Source organism: Camelus dromedarius, chromosome 19 (assembly GCF_036321535.1).
Source record: "Camelus dromedarius isolate mCamDro1 chromosome 19, mCamDro1.pat, whole genome shotgun sequence".
NCBI classification, from domain to species: Eukaryota; Metazoa; Chordata; class Mammalia; order Artiodactyla; family Camelidae; genus Camelus; species Camelus dromedarius.
In genome coordinates, this window is record NC_087454.1 from 23,389,050 (window position 1) to 23,404,707 (window position 15,658).

Genomic DNA, 15,658 nt, shown 5'->3' on the forward strand with positions numbered 1-15,658 from the left:
CTAATTCTGTAAAATCTGTATTCTTTGTCATGCGTGGCCACAACAGTCTGCTTGCTTAGCTTAGTGATCAGGTAATGAATGGACAACTATTTCCTTACATGCCTTGAATTAATAAGTCTCCCAGCCTTTGTCAAGGGTGTGTTTTGTGTGTGTGTGTGTGTGTGGTGTTAGGGTATATCTTCAAGATTCCAGCAAAATGCAAACAACTCTGCTTTAGTCTTTACTTCCCCTATGTGCAAAGCTTTAAGGTATCCTAGCCGTGAGAGAGATTAGGGTCTTCTCAGAACTTTCCTGGGTGTGCACACAGCCCTGAATGTGTGGCCTTCTAGATTTCCAAGAATATGTTGGAACTTTTCAAAGACTCCTATAGATATCTTATTCTGAAGTTTTTCCTTTTAAGCTTTTTGTCAGCTTCTTCTTTGCCCTACCCAATTGTTACCACCTAAGGTACCTGTGATGTTAAACAACTGCCACTGGTTATTTTTAATAAATGCCCCAGGGAAAAGGGTATTCACAGAGAATGAACTCTGAGTTTACTATTGCTAAGTAATAATCCATGATATGGATGTACCAGTTTGTTTATCCATTTACCCATTGAAGGACATTGGAGTTGTTTCCAGTTTGGGGCTTTTGCAGATAAAGCTGCTATGAACATTCATGTACATGTCATTATGTGAACATAAGTCTTTATTTCTTAGGGAGAGATGCTCTGGCGTGCAACTGCTAAGTCATATGCTAATTGCATGTTTAATATTTTCAATAAACTGCCAATCTAGAAGACATACAAAAAATGAAAAGAAAGTCCATGATTGTGGATTGGAATAATTAATATTGTTAAAATATCCATACTGCCCAAAGCAATTTACAGATTCAATGCAATCCCTATCAAAATTCTAACAGCATTTTTCACAGAACTAGAACAAACGATTCTAAAATTTGTATGGAACCACATAAGAACCCCAAATAGCCAAAGCAGTCTGGAGGAAGAAGAACAAAGATGGAGGAATCATGCTTCCTTATTTCAAACTATATTACAAAGCTATAGTAATAGAAAAAAGTATGGCATTGGCATTAAAAACAGACACATAGATCAATGAGACAGAATAGAAAGCCCCAAAATAAACCATGAATATATAGTTAATTAATTTATGACAGCCAAGAATATATAATGGGGAAATGACAGTCTCTTTACTAAATGACCAGTTGGAAAAACTGGACATCCACATGCAAAAGAATGAGGCTGGACCACTATCTTACACCATACACAGACGTTAACTCAAAATGGATTAAAGAAACCATAAAACTCCTAGAAGAAAACATAGGCAGTAAGCTTCTTGACATCAGTCTTGACAATGACTTTTTGCATTTGACACCAAAAGCAAAGGTAGCAAAAGCAAGAATAAACAAATTAATCAAACCAAAAATCTGCTCATATTATTTTTACTTTTGAGAATTTAGTGAGCTTTCATGTGTTTGTGTTTTGAGATAATGTGCTATATATATAGTTTTGTAAGATATAACCATTGGGAGAAACTGGGTGAAGAGTACATAGGACATCTTTCTCTGTATTATCTCTGCAACATCCTGTGAATCTATCATTATTTAAGAATTGAAAAATTTTAAAAAGGAGAAATGAAGTATTGATATATGCTACAACACAGATAAACCTTGAAAACATTATGCTAAGTAAAAGAAATTAGTCACAAAACAGTATATATTGTATGATTCAATTCACATGAAATGACCAGAATAGGCAGATGTAGAGGCAGAAAAGTCGATCTGTACTTGCCCAGAATTGGGGGGGGAGGAGGGAGGGGGGAGTAGGGATATGAGGCTTTTTGGGGGGGTGATGAAAATATTCTAAAATTAGATATGCTGATGGTTGCACAACTTTGCAAATATTCTAAAAATCATTGAGTTGTATAATTTTAATGGATGGATTTTATGGTAAATAAGCTATATCTCAATAAAGCTTTAATTAAAAAAAACTCTGCTGCTATCATCTTCCTAACGTTAGTTTAAATTTCAAATTCTTTCTTGTTCGTTGTTCATTTTTTATAATATTATGACTTGTCTTTGTAAAAAACCTCTATGTTTGAGGCCAACAAGTCCCATGATCTGTCATCTGCAAGCTGGAGAACCAGGAAAGCTACTGGTATAATTCAGTCCAAGTCCAAGGCCTGGAAACCAGGAGCACCAAAGTCCAAGGGCAGGAGAAGACAATGCTCTGGCTAATGAAGAGAGCAAATTCAGCCTTCCTCTACCTTTTTGTCCCATTCTGGCCCTCAACAGGTTGGACGATGCCCATCTACATTGGTGAGGGTGATCTTCTTTACTCAGTCTACTGATTAAAAAGCTAATCTTTTCCAGAAACACCTTCACAGACACACCCAGAAATAATGTTTTATCAGCTACCTGGGCATTCCTTAGCACAGACAAGCTGACACATAAAATTAACCATCACACATATGAATCACCTAGGGGAATTCTGTTAAAACGCAGGTTCTAGTTTGGTAGGTACTATTATTTTTGTGCATTTTCTCTCTTTAGTAATATTATACCAAGTAGATGGCTACTTGCAGGGTCAGTTCTTATGCTAAAATATGGAAACAACATTTTATGGTGTCCTGGTTTCACTCACAAGTAAAAGTTTAGGATTTAACAAAAATGCTAATTAAAAGTTGAAATAAAAAGACATTAAATCAGGTAGAACAATTTAGACTTGCCACATACTATTTACTTCCAGGTTTGTGGATTAGTATCCCACTGAGTATATGGTAAAATGTTCTAGCCAGAATTCAAGTCCAAAAAGGCCAATGCAAGCCATATCAAGTGGATCTTTCAAACCACATTGTACCATACTCTCTTGCCTGGCTAAATCTTAAAGCTTGAATTATTCAAGCCATTTCCCTGCTTTAAAAATCATAAGGAACTACTGCCCCTTCACATCCAGTTCCCTACCCAACAGATTCTATGCTCCGACTTTGTTTTACCTTTCCAGTCTTTTCTCTCACATCTCCCATTTTTGGTCAAAAGGGGTAACCTCTTGTTCTCTGAATCAATCTTATGGTGTCCCACCTTCCTCTGCTCATCCAGGTGCTCAGCCTGGACCAGCTCCCTCTACCATCCTCCTAGCTGACACTCAACACAAGATTTAAGGTGGAGTTCAAATGGCACCTTTTTCACAGAGCCTTCCCCTCTTCTTTAAACTTTCATGCCACTTTGCTTGCACCTCTCTTGAGGTGCTTATACGTTGTCACATGTTTTAGTTATTAAGATACATGCTTTCTTCCTGTGATTAGATTTTAAGTGACTTCAAGCGTAAGAGCATAGTCTTTTCACCCTTGTGGTCTTCACAGGCATATAACAGAACCTAACAGGCAGCTCACAAATAATTATTGAATGAATATGTAATTTAGTGTGACCAAAAGAGGCTCCCGAGAACTTGAGCTGACTTACTTCCTTAATCCTGGGCCCTCAGACCCAATAGGGGCTCCTGAGTAACCCTTTGCCAGCCTCTTAATTTGCAATGATTGTACCAGTGTTGTCAAAACCTCCTAAGTTTGAACTTAGATTCATCACCGATCTTCTCCTTTGTTCCTAAGTCCAATCAGTCATCAAACTGCTGATTTGTTTTCTGATTCCTGATTTGACCCTTCCTTTCTCTACCATCTCTTCTACCATTCTGGTTAATGCTCTTTTATTTTCACAAAGCCTAATTATCGATAATAAATTCTTCCTGGTTTACCCAATATTATTCCTGTTGTAGTTTATCCTATGTATAATGGATACCATAATAATAATAATTTCATAGTTACAAATTGATAAATGAGATATGGCATGCATACTGGATCTATTTGGTAGTGCCCACTATATCTTTAGAGAATTCTGCCCACATCCTCTGGTTCTGGACATGAATAATGACCAGAACTCATCAGAGTATCATGCCTTTCTGGCCACAGCTATTGTTCAGGTTGGCTGAGAGACAGTAAAAGACCGTGTCCCAGTGACATAATTTGAGTCCCTTGACTTGATCTTACCTAAAACCAGATGCACCCCTGCACTTTCTGGTTATGAGAATCAGTAGACTTCCTTTATTAATTAAACTAGTTTGAGTTTGTTTTCTAAGTGCAATAAAGATTTTTAAATAAATACAGTGTGTTAAAGCACTAAACACAGTACCTTGCACAGAAGTATTAGGTATTACTTTTGATTATCCCTATACCCTTGCCAAACTCACATCCAATTCGACCTTTTCTTTTTTTTTTTTAACATCTTCCCATACAGACCAGCTAGGATATTTTCCTTATTATTCCCTGCATATTGTCCCTTTGCCTGGGCTGCCCTATCTTCAGCCTAATAATGTCATTCCACGCTCTTTTCACCAATTCACATCCATCACTATTTAGAACCAGGCTAAAAGAAGTGTCCTATCCTCCATTTGAATAGTGGTGGCTCTACACTGTTCACCGCCTTACCTAATTTCTCCTGCATGTGTCTTCCAGTTATTTCTAGCTTGGAAAAATATATTCTATGCTTACATATCATTACTGTGCCCCTTCTAGGTTGAGATTTTGTCATTATTTTCCAAAGCAATTTACACAGTGTTGGACACAGAGTAGGTGTTCAAAAAGGGTCTGTTATAGGAATAAATGAGTGGAATTAAATTTAGAGGGTGTGGTATTCAGTTTAAAGCCTGTTGTTAGCATAGCTAAATTTTTTCTTTTTCTAAGCAAACTATATTCTTAAAGCATTTTCATTACAGCATAAAAATATCACAATGATTCCAACCTCCAATATTCTTCCCACTATGATTTCAGAATTCTTTTAGCCAAAGTTTAAGGAAGGAATATTCCATTAAAAATAACTTAACACAACATTGTAAACTGACTATAACTCAATAAAAATAATTTAACACTCAATTAAAACCTGTTTTCTTCACATCACACATATTTTGTTAATCCAGTGGGTATTGCATCTGAGGTTTCTTGCTTTGGTAAACTATTGATAATACTAAAGCACTGACAAAGCTATCCTGAGATGCTAGGGGAAAAAAATTGAGGGAAAGTTTTTGTAGTCACGTTTCCTCTCTCGGTTCTAAATGGTAAAACATTCTCTTACTCCAAATAAGTTAGTCTCTACTTTAAAAAGCAGAACCTTTAAAAACTACTATTTGGAATCAAAGATCTCTGTCTCTTTTTGTTGAATTTAATTGCTGTATGGTTTAATGGAAAGGCCAAGGGCTGGTAAATTTAATCTCTTTAAGATAGCTAAAGATTAAAGTGAATTAAATTTAGTGCCTATGGGATTTTTGATACCTGTTCCAAATTTGTTTTTAATGACATAATTGTCCCGTGTTACATTTAAGATTACATCATAGTGAACTGGTTATGTGTGCTAACAGGAACCAATTCCAAATATTAAAAATAAAAGTGAGGACAACTGTAATGTTACCATTAAGAAAGTGGAAGTAGAAAATGAAAGAAACACTTAGGTTGAATTAGGTCTTACTATGAAAGCTTTGAATAGAAAAACCTGGAAATCATATGTATCAGGTTAACAATTAATTTTCAATAGCATTCAAATCATCATTTCACTTTCTGTTACAAGTGCAGACTAATATATTTTCTGAGAGTATTTATTCATTTTTTAATTTCAGTAGAAAAATATAGCTCCCAATCACACAAATAGAATTGTACATTTTAAGAACATCTATCAAGAAATAAAACTTACTAGTCATATGTAGAAATGGTTATAGTTCACATTTTAAAGGAACAAGAAATGAAATTCAGTATTCTTGTTTCTATTAGAGACAAACCTTTTTTTTTTTTTTAAACTAAAAGTAATTATAATATTCTCTTGCCTCTGGGGTTTTCCCTTTCACAATTAATCATCTTTTCTTCCACACCTTCCTTCTAAATGATTATTCCCCCAGCCTTAGAACACTTAACATTAATTTCATATTATTTCACCTTCACAGCTTTCAAAACATTGCCCTGCCCTTGCTTACCTCCACATGCCACTCTCTTTTTCTTTAAAAAAGAATTGGTTAATGAAGTAATTTTGCTATCACTTTGCCAGAAGGTGCTACCACGTAATCAGGAAAACATCTTTGTAATACAAATTTGCTTCCTTACCTTTATCAAACTTTCAAATTCAAAACACAATATGCTTAAATTTCTTAGGATAATGAACACCTATCATTCAAAGGTAGCAGTTCGTTCAGTTTAAACATTTATAAGACTTGGATCCTAAGCCTTAATCCTTCTTCCTCTGACTCTAGAATCTGTGTCCTTGATCATCAGAACCAAGCTAGAAATTGTCTTATCAAGCTACACCACCAGCGCGGGCATCGGAAACGCTTTCAAAATACGCCATTCATCTTCACATTTAAAGGCAGCCTATTCATACACCCATTATAAACATCATTAAATATTGGTGCTTCAGACTTCAGTTATACGAGGTATAAGTTATCCAATTTATAGGCAAAACGGGGGTGGCAAAGGAGCCCTCTTCTCTTCTAAATTTATTTACCAAAGGAAAAGCCAGTCTGATCACATCTGAAAATCTGAAGTCGCCGTTTGTCAAACATCTATTAGAAAGCCGCTTATTGCATTAAAATAACCGACTCCTAGCCGAATCAGGTTTAAGAGTTTCACTTATCTACAGTGACCAACCAGACGTCCTTAAATAGATTGTCAAACTTTTATGTTTACTCTTTTAAACACAGAATGGAGAGGATGGCACACAGCGAAAAGTCAGGTCTGTTTCTTAAGAAGGATGTCTTGTGGGGAACAAGAAGCTCACCTGTACACAACAGAGGCGAGTCTTCCCCGGCGGTCCTCACTGAGAGTATGGACATCGACAGACCTTTGTCCTGGACTGGAGCACGGGGTGAGGAGGGCGACTTTCTGCGAGTAGTGCAGGCACCTGCACCCCAAGAAACTACAGACCAGTTTTGACTTAAATGATTGTCCTGGTTTAACCTTTGGAGGGACCCTTTAGCTCAGGAGGGGGTTTGTTGTCCCAGACCTTAGCCACCGTCTCCGCAGGGCTCGGGGGGAGGGGACGACTAACCACTCTAAAGTTAAGAACCTCTGTCTTTCCCAAATGGACCCGAACGTCCCTCAGCTCTCACATCGGGCTCGCCCAGGGGTAAGCTGAGCCAGGGTGAAGCCGCGGCTGAGGCGGACACAGATCCCGTCTTTGCTCCGCGCCCTGCCGCGTCCGCACCGCCACCGTGAGGCCGAGCAGGGGACCGTGCCCTGTGGCGGCAGCAGCTCTGCGCTCCTCTCCGCGCCGCCCCGGCCGCCGCCGCGCCGGGCACGGGCGGGGGGATTTTTTCCCCCCCGTTTCCCCCCTCTTTCGCGCTCTCGCTCCTGTTCAGCGGGAGAGCCCGCAGAGCCAGGGAGGGAGCGAGGGAAGGGGTGGAGGTGGCGGCGGGGGGGAGGACGGAGGGGCGGATCCTGCCTGGGGGCTGATCCCTCCTCCCCTCGGCCGGGCTCCGTGGCGGCAGCGGCGGCGGCGGCTCCATTCCCCCTCCTCCCCCTGTAGCGGCGGCGGCGGCGGCCGGGCCGGGGCCCCAGAGCGGGCCGGGAGGGGGCACGGCGGTGGCCGCGGAGGCCAGCGCAGTAGGAGGCTGCGCTCCTCTCCCAGGGCCGCGCCGACCTGCTCGACGGAGGGCCCGCCTGCGCCCAGGGGCCCCGGACGGAGGGGCCGGGCAGGCGGCTGAGGTAATGGGGGCGGCAGCGGGGCCGGACGGAACGGGAGCCGGGGCGGGGGCAGCGGGGCCTACGAGGACCAGGGACTGCGTGGGGTTGGGGAGGGAAACAGGGGACTTCCTGAGCGGGGCAGGGGCGGCGCGAAAGCTCTCTCCTAGAGCGAGGGCGGCGGCGGGGAAGAAGAAGGTGGGTGAGGGGGGAGCTGAAAATCGAGGACCCCCTCCCGCAGCCGCCATCTTGGTTCCCTCCCCCGGCCCTGGAAGCCGAGCCGCCGAGCCCCGCCCCCGCCACGCTCTCCAATTGGTCAGTCCGATGAGCGTTCCACCCCTTGATCGTCTCTTGGCCCCCCCGATTCCTGCTGACGGGCAGGTGAGGCGGCCAATGGACGCTCGCCTCCGTGCCCCGCTCGTTCGCAGGCGCTAGCTTTCTGAGCGATCGGACTCCGCGTCAGTGCCTCTGGCGCGCTTGCCCCCTCCCTTCTCGTGAGGAGATGTTATTTCCCTCCTTTCTTCTCCGAAGGGTCAAGATTCTTCTGGAAGAGGTGCCCCTTTAAAGGGGCAGGAGACTTGGCCAGGGTCCTTACTTGTCTCATGAGTATCTCGTGTAGGGTGCAGGGGAAACAGTCTAATTGCAGAAACTCCTCATTCGTCGCGGACCTGGGTGAGGTGGGCCAGTGAGGGCTCAGGGGGTGCCGAGAAGATCTCTGGGGATGTTGTGGAGTTGTGTACGTGGGAAGGGCTGTGTGGGATGAGAAACTCCCGCCAAAAAACTAGACTGTAAGCTCCTTGCGGACGAAACTGATTTCATTTTCCTCAGCAGCATTTTCCTTACCCCTCTAGAGTTTTCCCTCCAGTGTATAGAGGCTTGGGTAGGACAGCAGAGCTCTCTGTAGATACTCGCTGCTTGGTTGAGATACCTGCTACAAGCTGCCTAGGTAGCGATAGGGAGGGAGAATACACAGTGGCTTTAACAAAGGAGGGGCCACACCCCCTCTCAGAACTATTTCGGGTTACTATTGAGGTAGATTTTCACACCTCTGCAAGTGTCTCCATGCCCTTGAAGGGATGGGGGCAATAAAGTAGGTCTGTTGGCCCAGGCTGCCCCCAGGGAGTTGGCATTTGTCAGGCGGGTAGTAGCCAAGGGCCGCTGGAACCTAGACAGGATTCCTGTGATGATTCTGTTTCCTTTAGTTACAAGTGGGGTGTGTGCCTGCTTGGCACTGTTCCTCAGTCAAGTTGTTTTTTGTTTGTTTGTTTGAGTCACACTTTGGGTTTGGAAGGCCTTTTAAATAAGAATGTTCATAATACCTTATTAACAAATAGCAACCCTTAAGTGATAATTTTATTAAATTCATTTACTGATGGAGTATGGGGGCACAGAGAGATTCATTGAGTTTCTTTGAGTCACACAGGGCCAAGATTAGACCTAGATAACCCCAGAGCCTCTTTCTGTACCCGACCATGGTATCTGGTGTTCTTACATCTCAGGGAGATGAGTTGAGCAAATCAGAAGATCCAGGTTTGAATTGTAGCTTTATTACTTACTAGTTTTATGTTGAGTGACAGCTTTCTGAGCTTCTGTTTCTTCAACTGTAAAATGGAGATGAGAATATCTTTTCTACCTTCCAAGCTAGTTGTGAGAAATATTAAAAGTAAAAAGGCTTTGTAGTTTGTAAAAGTGTGCTAAATTATCACCATCTCCTCTTTATAGATAAAGGTGGTAGATCCCACAACAAGGGTGACAAATTCTGTTTTTCTCCTTGAAATCCTCTGCCTGTTCATACTCTTCCAGTCTCTGCCCATACCACAGGACACCATATCCCCAAAGGTCTTTCCTGGTACTGATGGCCTCAGTAACTGCCTACCACAGCTCTTTATGAGCTTGTCATAGTTCCCTCCATCCAGAGAATGATGTGAGAAAAATTTAGAGCTTTCTCTTTGTTGCACAAGGATAGACTGGATATATTTTGGGAGAGAGGGACTTTTGGGGTAACAGAATGCATTGAAAGTTTACCTCAGGTATTGCCCCAGTTAACCTGGCCTTAGATCCACTGAGGGTCCCAGATAGACCACTTATAACTTCAGTGACACTTGGACCACTCCCAGAGCTTCCAGGGTTTCTGCTTAGAGATGTGCACTAGCCAGTGCATCCTGAATGCTACCTTTTGCAGACAAAACCTTGCATACTGTAGTTTGAAGTCCTTAGACCACATGTGGTAGACATTTTAGGTGCCTTCACCCCTTCACCCCCAGCATGGTCAGGGGATGGGGTTTCTAATCATGGTAAGATAGGTTCGGAGAGGGCTCTAGACCTGTGGATTTTTGATTACCCAATGGGGCCATCGTTCATGTACAAAGCTTGTAAATGGATGCTGTCTTGTTTTTTTCTTTAAAGCTTTAACCACCCTCTCCTCTTTCATAATTAGCTGTTCCACAGCCTTATGTACATCATTAGGACATTAGATCTCTCCCCATGTTGCACTGTAGTGATTTGTTTACTTCTCTGTCCCTTCAGTCAGACAACTCCTTGAGGGCAGGGATCATGCGTGTTTGATTTCTCATTTCATTCAACTAATACTTATTAAGTGCTTACTTAGGAGCCAGGCACCATTCCATGTACTGAAGATACAGCAGTGAACAAGACAGGTGAAAATCCCTCCCCTCATTGAGCTTACATTCTAGTGGAAGGAAGCAAACATACATGAGAAATAGGTAAATTACATAGCACAGTAAACAATGGTAAGTGTTACAGTGAAAAATAAAGCAGGGTGAAAGATTGCTGGTAGAGGAGAGGGTTTTGCAATTTTAGATAGAATGGTCAGAGAAGGTCTCACTGAGAAGCACTGTTTGTGGAAAAACTTGAAGAAGGTGAAGGAGCAAGTCATCTGAATGTCTGAGGGTCAGGATATTCAGACAGAGGGAACAGCCAGTTTGCTTGGTGGCTACTTGATCAGATAGAAGGGTGAATGAGTGCATGCATGCCTAAACATCCAGATCACTCACAGTCTCCTGGCCTTCTCTCCTTAGGCCTGTCCCTTTGGTTCCCAGGTGCCATGAGGAAGCCTCGCCGGAAATCGCGGCAGAATGCCGAGGGCCGGCGCTCGCCATCCCCCTATAGTCTGAAGTGCTCACCCACCCGGGAGACCCTGACATATGCCCAGGCCCAGCGGATTGTTGAGGTGGACATTGATGGACGTTTGCATCGTATCAGCATCTACGACCCACTCAAGATCATCACAGAGGATGAGTTGACTGCCCAGGATATCACGGAGTGCAATAGTAACAAGGAAAACAGTGAGCAGCCTCAGTTCCCTGGCAAGTCCAAAAAACCCTCATCCAAGGGCAAGAAGAAGGAGTCCTGCTCCAAGCATGCATCCGGCACTTCCTTCCACCTTCCGCAACCCAGCTTCCGCATGGTGGACTCAGGCAGCCAGCCAGAGGCACCCCCGCTGCCTGCTGCCTACTACCGCTACATTGAGAAGCCACCTGAAGACCTGGATGCAGAGGTAGAGTACGACATGGATGAGGAGGACCTTGCCTGGCTGGACATGGTGAATGAGAAGCGGCGAGTAGATGGGCACAGTTTGGTGTCGGCAGATACCTTTGAGCTGCTGGTGGACCGACTTGAGAAGGAGTCATACTTGGAGAGTCGCAGCAGTGGGGCCCAACAGTCACTCATTGATGAAGATGCTTTCTGCTGCGTGTGCCTGGATGATGAATGCCACAACAGCAATGTCATTCTCTTCTGTGACATCTGCAACCTGGCTGTACACCAGGAGTGCTATGGTGTCCCCTACATCCCCGAGGGCCAGTGGCTATGCCGCTGCTGCTTACAGTCTCCCTCCCGGCCTGTGGATTGTGTCCTCTGCCCCAATAAGGGTGGCGCCTTCAAACAGACCAGTGATGGGCACTGGGCCCACGTGGTGTGTGCCATCTGGATTCCTGAAGTCTGCTTTGCTAACACTGTGTTCCTGGAGCCTATTGAGGGTATTGACAACATCCCGCCTGCCCGCTGGAAACTAACCTGCTATATCTGCAAGCAGAAGGGGCTAGGTGCAGCCATCCAGTGCCATAAGGTGAACTGCTACACAGCCTTCCACGTGACATGTGCACAGCGAGCTGGGCTCTTCATGAAGATTGAGCCAATGCGTGAGACCAGCCTCAATGGCACCATCTTCACAGTGCGCAAGACCGCCTACTGTGAGGCCCACTCGCCGCCAGGTGCTGCCACTACTAGGAGGAAGGGTGACTCCCCTGGAAGCCTCAGTGAGGTTGGGGATGAGGAAGGGCTGAAGGAGGGCTGTGGGAAGGAGGAGGAGAAGAAGGATGAGGTGGAAGAGGAGGAGGAAGATGAAGGTCAAGTTGGGGTAGGCGGCTCCCTCAAGGGAGTGTCCAAGAAGAACAAGATGACTTTGAAGCAAAGGATCAAGAAGGAGCCAGAGGAAGTGGGCCGAGAGACACCCTCCACTGTCCCCATGGTCGCTGTCCCACAGATACCCTCTTACAGGTGAGCCTGCCCAGGAGGGCTTCCCAGGAACTTGTGGTTTCTTCTTGGGCTGATGTTGGCCCTAAGCCAGGCTTCCTTCCCCAAGGTTGGTGAATATCTGTTCTCTTCTGTGCTCTCAAATTTAGACTTCTCCTTTGGGTCCTGGGCTTGCCTGGCCTGGTTTGTGGTTTTGATTGTGCCCTTCAGAGCAATGTATTTCCTTTGGTTCAGTGTGGGACAGATACTTCAGTTGCTTAGAAACCCAGGATGTCTAAGGCAGTATTTTTTAGCAGGGCACAAGTGGTTTTTTGGACAGGATGGTAATTAATTATTAGGACTGTCCGTATATTTCTCAATGTTTAGCATCCCTGGTCTTTGCCTATATGTGTCATTTGCATTCCCATCATCATTAACTGGCCTTTGTGACTACCTCAGATGCTGCCCACATATGTTTCCAGTAACCCTTTTGGGGATAGAATTATTTCCAATTGAGAACTACTGTTTCAAGGGGTCAGTATTAGTATCTGCTGTCCCGAAGGCTCTGTCCTGGAAATAATGGGGACTTTGTGTAAGGGGATGGTCATGTGGGGAAGATACACTATTCTCCTGAGAAGCTTTTAGAGTTAGAGGAAAGATTACTCAGCTCAGTTGTGTAGCTAAGTTACCTTGGCCCCCACTGAGTCTGTGGAGAAACTGTTGTACCTGTTTTAAACCATCAGAGAGGTAGCTGGAGCAGTTGGAGGGATGGGAGCTTGGCAGAGAAGCAAGAATCAAGGAAGATTTTCCAGCGAAGGCTTATCACACTGATGATGTTCATTAAAAAGTATACAGTGTTAGAGCAGGAAGGTATCTTGGAGATTATTCATCTAACATAGTCCTTGCACCTTCTCCCATACCCCTAGATGAAGAAACTGCGGCCACAGGAGGTAAAGTTGTTCACTCCTTTATTCATTCAACAAGATATTTATTGAGCACTTACTATATGCCAAGTCCTGTTCTAAGGGCTGAAAGGAACCAGGGGAAAGTGACAGACCTTGGACCACAGCTGGGGCTTATGACACTTCCAGGTTCTGCTCCTGCTGTCTGTCTCCTTGATGTAAAGGATAGAGAGAAAGTACTAGAGTGGGGAGTATGTGAGCAGAACAGGCATCCAGACCTGTCAGTCTGGAAAGGAGACATGAGCAGAGAAGTTCGGGGTGAAGGGCTCTTGTGAGCCATGGCTGGAGTTAGAATCAGTCAACTGGAAATGGGTCTTCTAGTCACAAAGCTGTTCTAGGCTCCCCTCTTCCCTTAGGTGAGTGGGTTCTTGCTTAGTTCCCCTCTGCAGGGTGGTTATGCCCTGGGGCTATACTTTTTGGTTGTCAGGTCTGCTGTCATAGGTGGTGTCTTACAGGGGCCAGCACAGCATGCTGGTTAAGAACCAGACAGACCTGCATTTGAATCCTGCTTCTATCACTACTTACCTATGTGATCTTACCTATGTGACGAGTTACTTAACTTCTTTCAGCCATAGTTTATTTGTAAATGAACCTACCTAATAAGGTCATTGGGAGAAATAGATGAAATAACGTGAGTAAAGCACTCAGCACAGTGCCTGGCAAATAGTAAGCGCTCAATAAATGGTGGCTACTGCTGCTGCTGCTATTTTATTATTATTATTCTTTTCCCCACCTGCACAAATGCTGTTGGGACCCTCCATGGCCAAGGGGTTGTAGAGGGAGGGGGCTGCCTGCATCTGGGCAGGTGTGCTTGGCATGGGCGTTGGTGGGGGAATCTGTCCTTTGGGGAAAGGCCTAGGCCTTGACTTTGTAAGCTTGGCTTTGGGGCAGGGATGTCTGACCATGAAAAGACACAAGGCCTAGGTGAGCAGTGTCTAGCTCAACATGAACATCCTTCTTAGTGTCCATCTTCTTGTTTAGCCCTACTTATCTTCCTTTCAGTGGAAATACCACAGGAGCACTGAGGCCTTGCTCAGCCAATTTGGGGACACAGCATGGTTTAACAGAGAGATCATGGGTTCAAATCCTGCCTGGCTTCACCATTTTGTTAGCTGCATTAGTGACTTTGACAGTTTATCAGCCTCTGTTCCTAAGTTGCCTTTCCATTTTTTGGAACATGGGAATAATGTGACCCACCTTACAGTATTGTCATTAGGGTGGAGATTATGGGCTCTCATTAATTCCCTTCCCACCTATCCCCCCCCCCCCCCGCAATGTGTTATTGGCTTAAATTCTGACCCCAAGTCTATTTTGGAGTAGTTTAGCCAAATAAGTTTTCAGATTCTCCATCTTCTTACACCTTTATACCCTTTCCCCCTCCATTTGGTTCAAAATTAGGCATTTTTGGTTACTGAGATTTTTTAATGAAAAACCAGAGGTCAGACAACTCCAAGGGGTTGCATTTTGGCTCAGAAAGCTGTAGCCTGCTGTATTCCTACTTGGCTGTAGACTACTCCCTGGTCTGGTGGGACCCTTATCCACAGGGGGCAGGTAATAGTGACCACATTGCCTACAGCTTACTCAAGTTCCTGTTCTCTTTTGCTGCTCAAGAGAAGAGGGCAGGTGTTGGGGCACAGGCCTGTTTCTCAGAGTCCAGGACTGCAAGATCAGGGTTCCTGGCAGAGGGTTCTTTTGGTGGATCAGAACTGCAAGGCAGGAGGTGGAAAATCAAGTGAAATATCTCATGCTGAATCTGAGCTGCTTAACTTTGCTGTCCTTTTCAAGCCTTTCTCTGAGGTGAGGCATTTGACTACTTTATTCTGTCTTCCTCTGTAAGGTTCAGAAATGAACCAGAGTATGGAGAGGAGGCTGTAATCTGGGCTGCCCACTGACCCTGTCTTTCACTTCCCTGTACCTCTACTCAAGGTTGAACAAGATCTGTAGTGGTCTCTCCTTTCAGAGGAAAAACCAGTTCATGCAGCGGCTTCACAACTACTGGCTGTTGAAGCGGCAGGCGCGGAACGGTGTTCCCCTCATCCGGCGCCTGCACTCTCACCTGCAGTCCCAAAGGAATGCCGAGCAGGTAGGTGAAGTGGTGATTTGAGGGCAGTGGCGGGAGGTGGAGAGTGAAGAAGGAGAGACGGTTGGTGTGCCCCTCCATGAGCACTCTGCAGAGCTTTGCCTATAGCCATCACCCAGGTGCTCCATCCCAGGAGCCACCTCCAGCACTGTAGACCAGACAGCAGCTACTTCTGGGTGATAGAGGCTTGGCTTGGAGCAAATTCTAGGGGAGAGTGGAGAGCAAGCCCAACTTGCCCTGTGTGGAGGGAAATCTTTTAGATATGATGGAGAGGAAGAAGGCTGGGAGAGTCAGGCAGCTGTGTTGCATGAGTTAGGAAAAGGGGCACTTTCCTCAAGACATTATACTGCTGTCTGCCAAAACAATATTTCATAGAAAATACACAGATTAACCATCTAAATTGTAGCATGCAGCCTGCCCAATTGTGGTGGCCT

General features: G+C 44.7%; 1 protein-coding gene across 5 annotated transcripts in view; it reads left to right on the forward strand.

Annotated features, from left to right (window-relative positions):
* Positions 1-7,136: 7,136 nt before the first annotated feature.
* Positions 7,137-15,658, forward strand: part of BRPF3 (bromodomain and PHD finger containing 3) — a 52,367-nt gene continuing 43,845 nt past the window's right edge. For 4 of the 5 annotated variants that reach the window (XM_064476432.1, XM_064476431.1, XM_031434832.2 and 1 more), the window contains exons 1-3: positions 7,398-7,733; positions 10,748-12,227; positions 15,071-15,227. In XM_064476432.1, the coding sequence (XP_064332502.1) occupies positions 10,774-12,227; positions 15,071-15,227 (1,611 nt within the window). In that variant the 5' untranslated portion in view covers positions 7,398-7,733; positions 10,748-10,773. Of the gene's footprint in view, positions 7,156-7,397; positions 7,734-10,747; positions 12,228-15,070; positions 15,228-15,658 lie in introns of those variants that run through there. The other variant, XM_064476433.1, reaches the window with a different exon arrangement.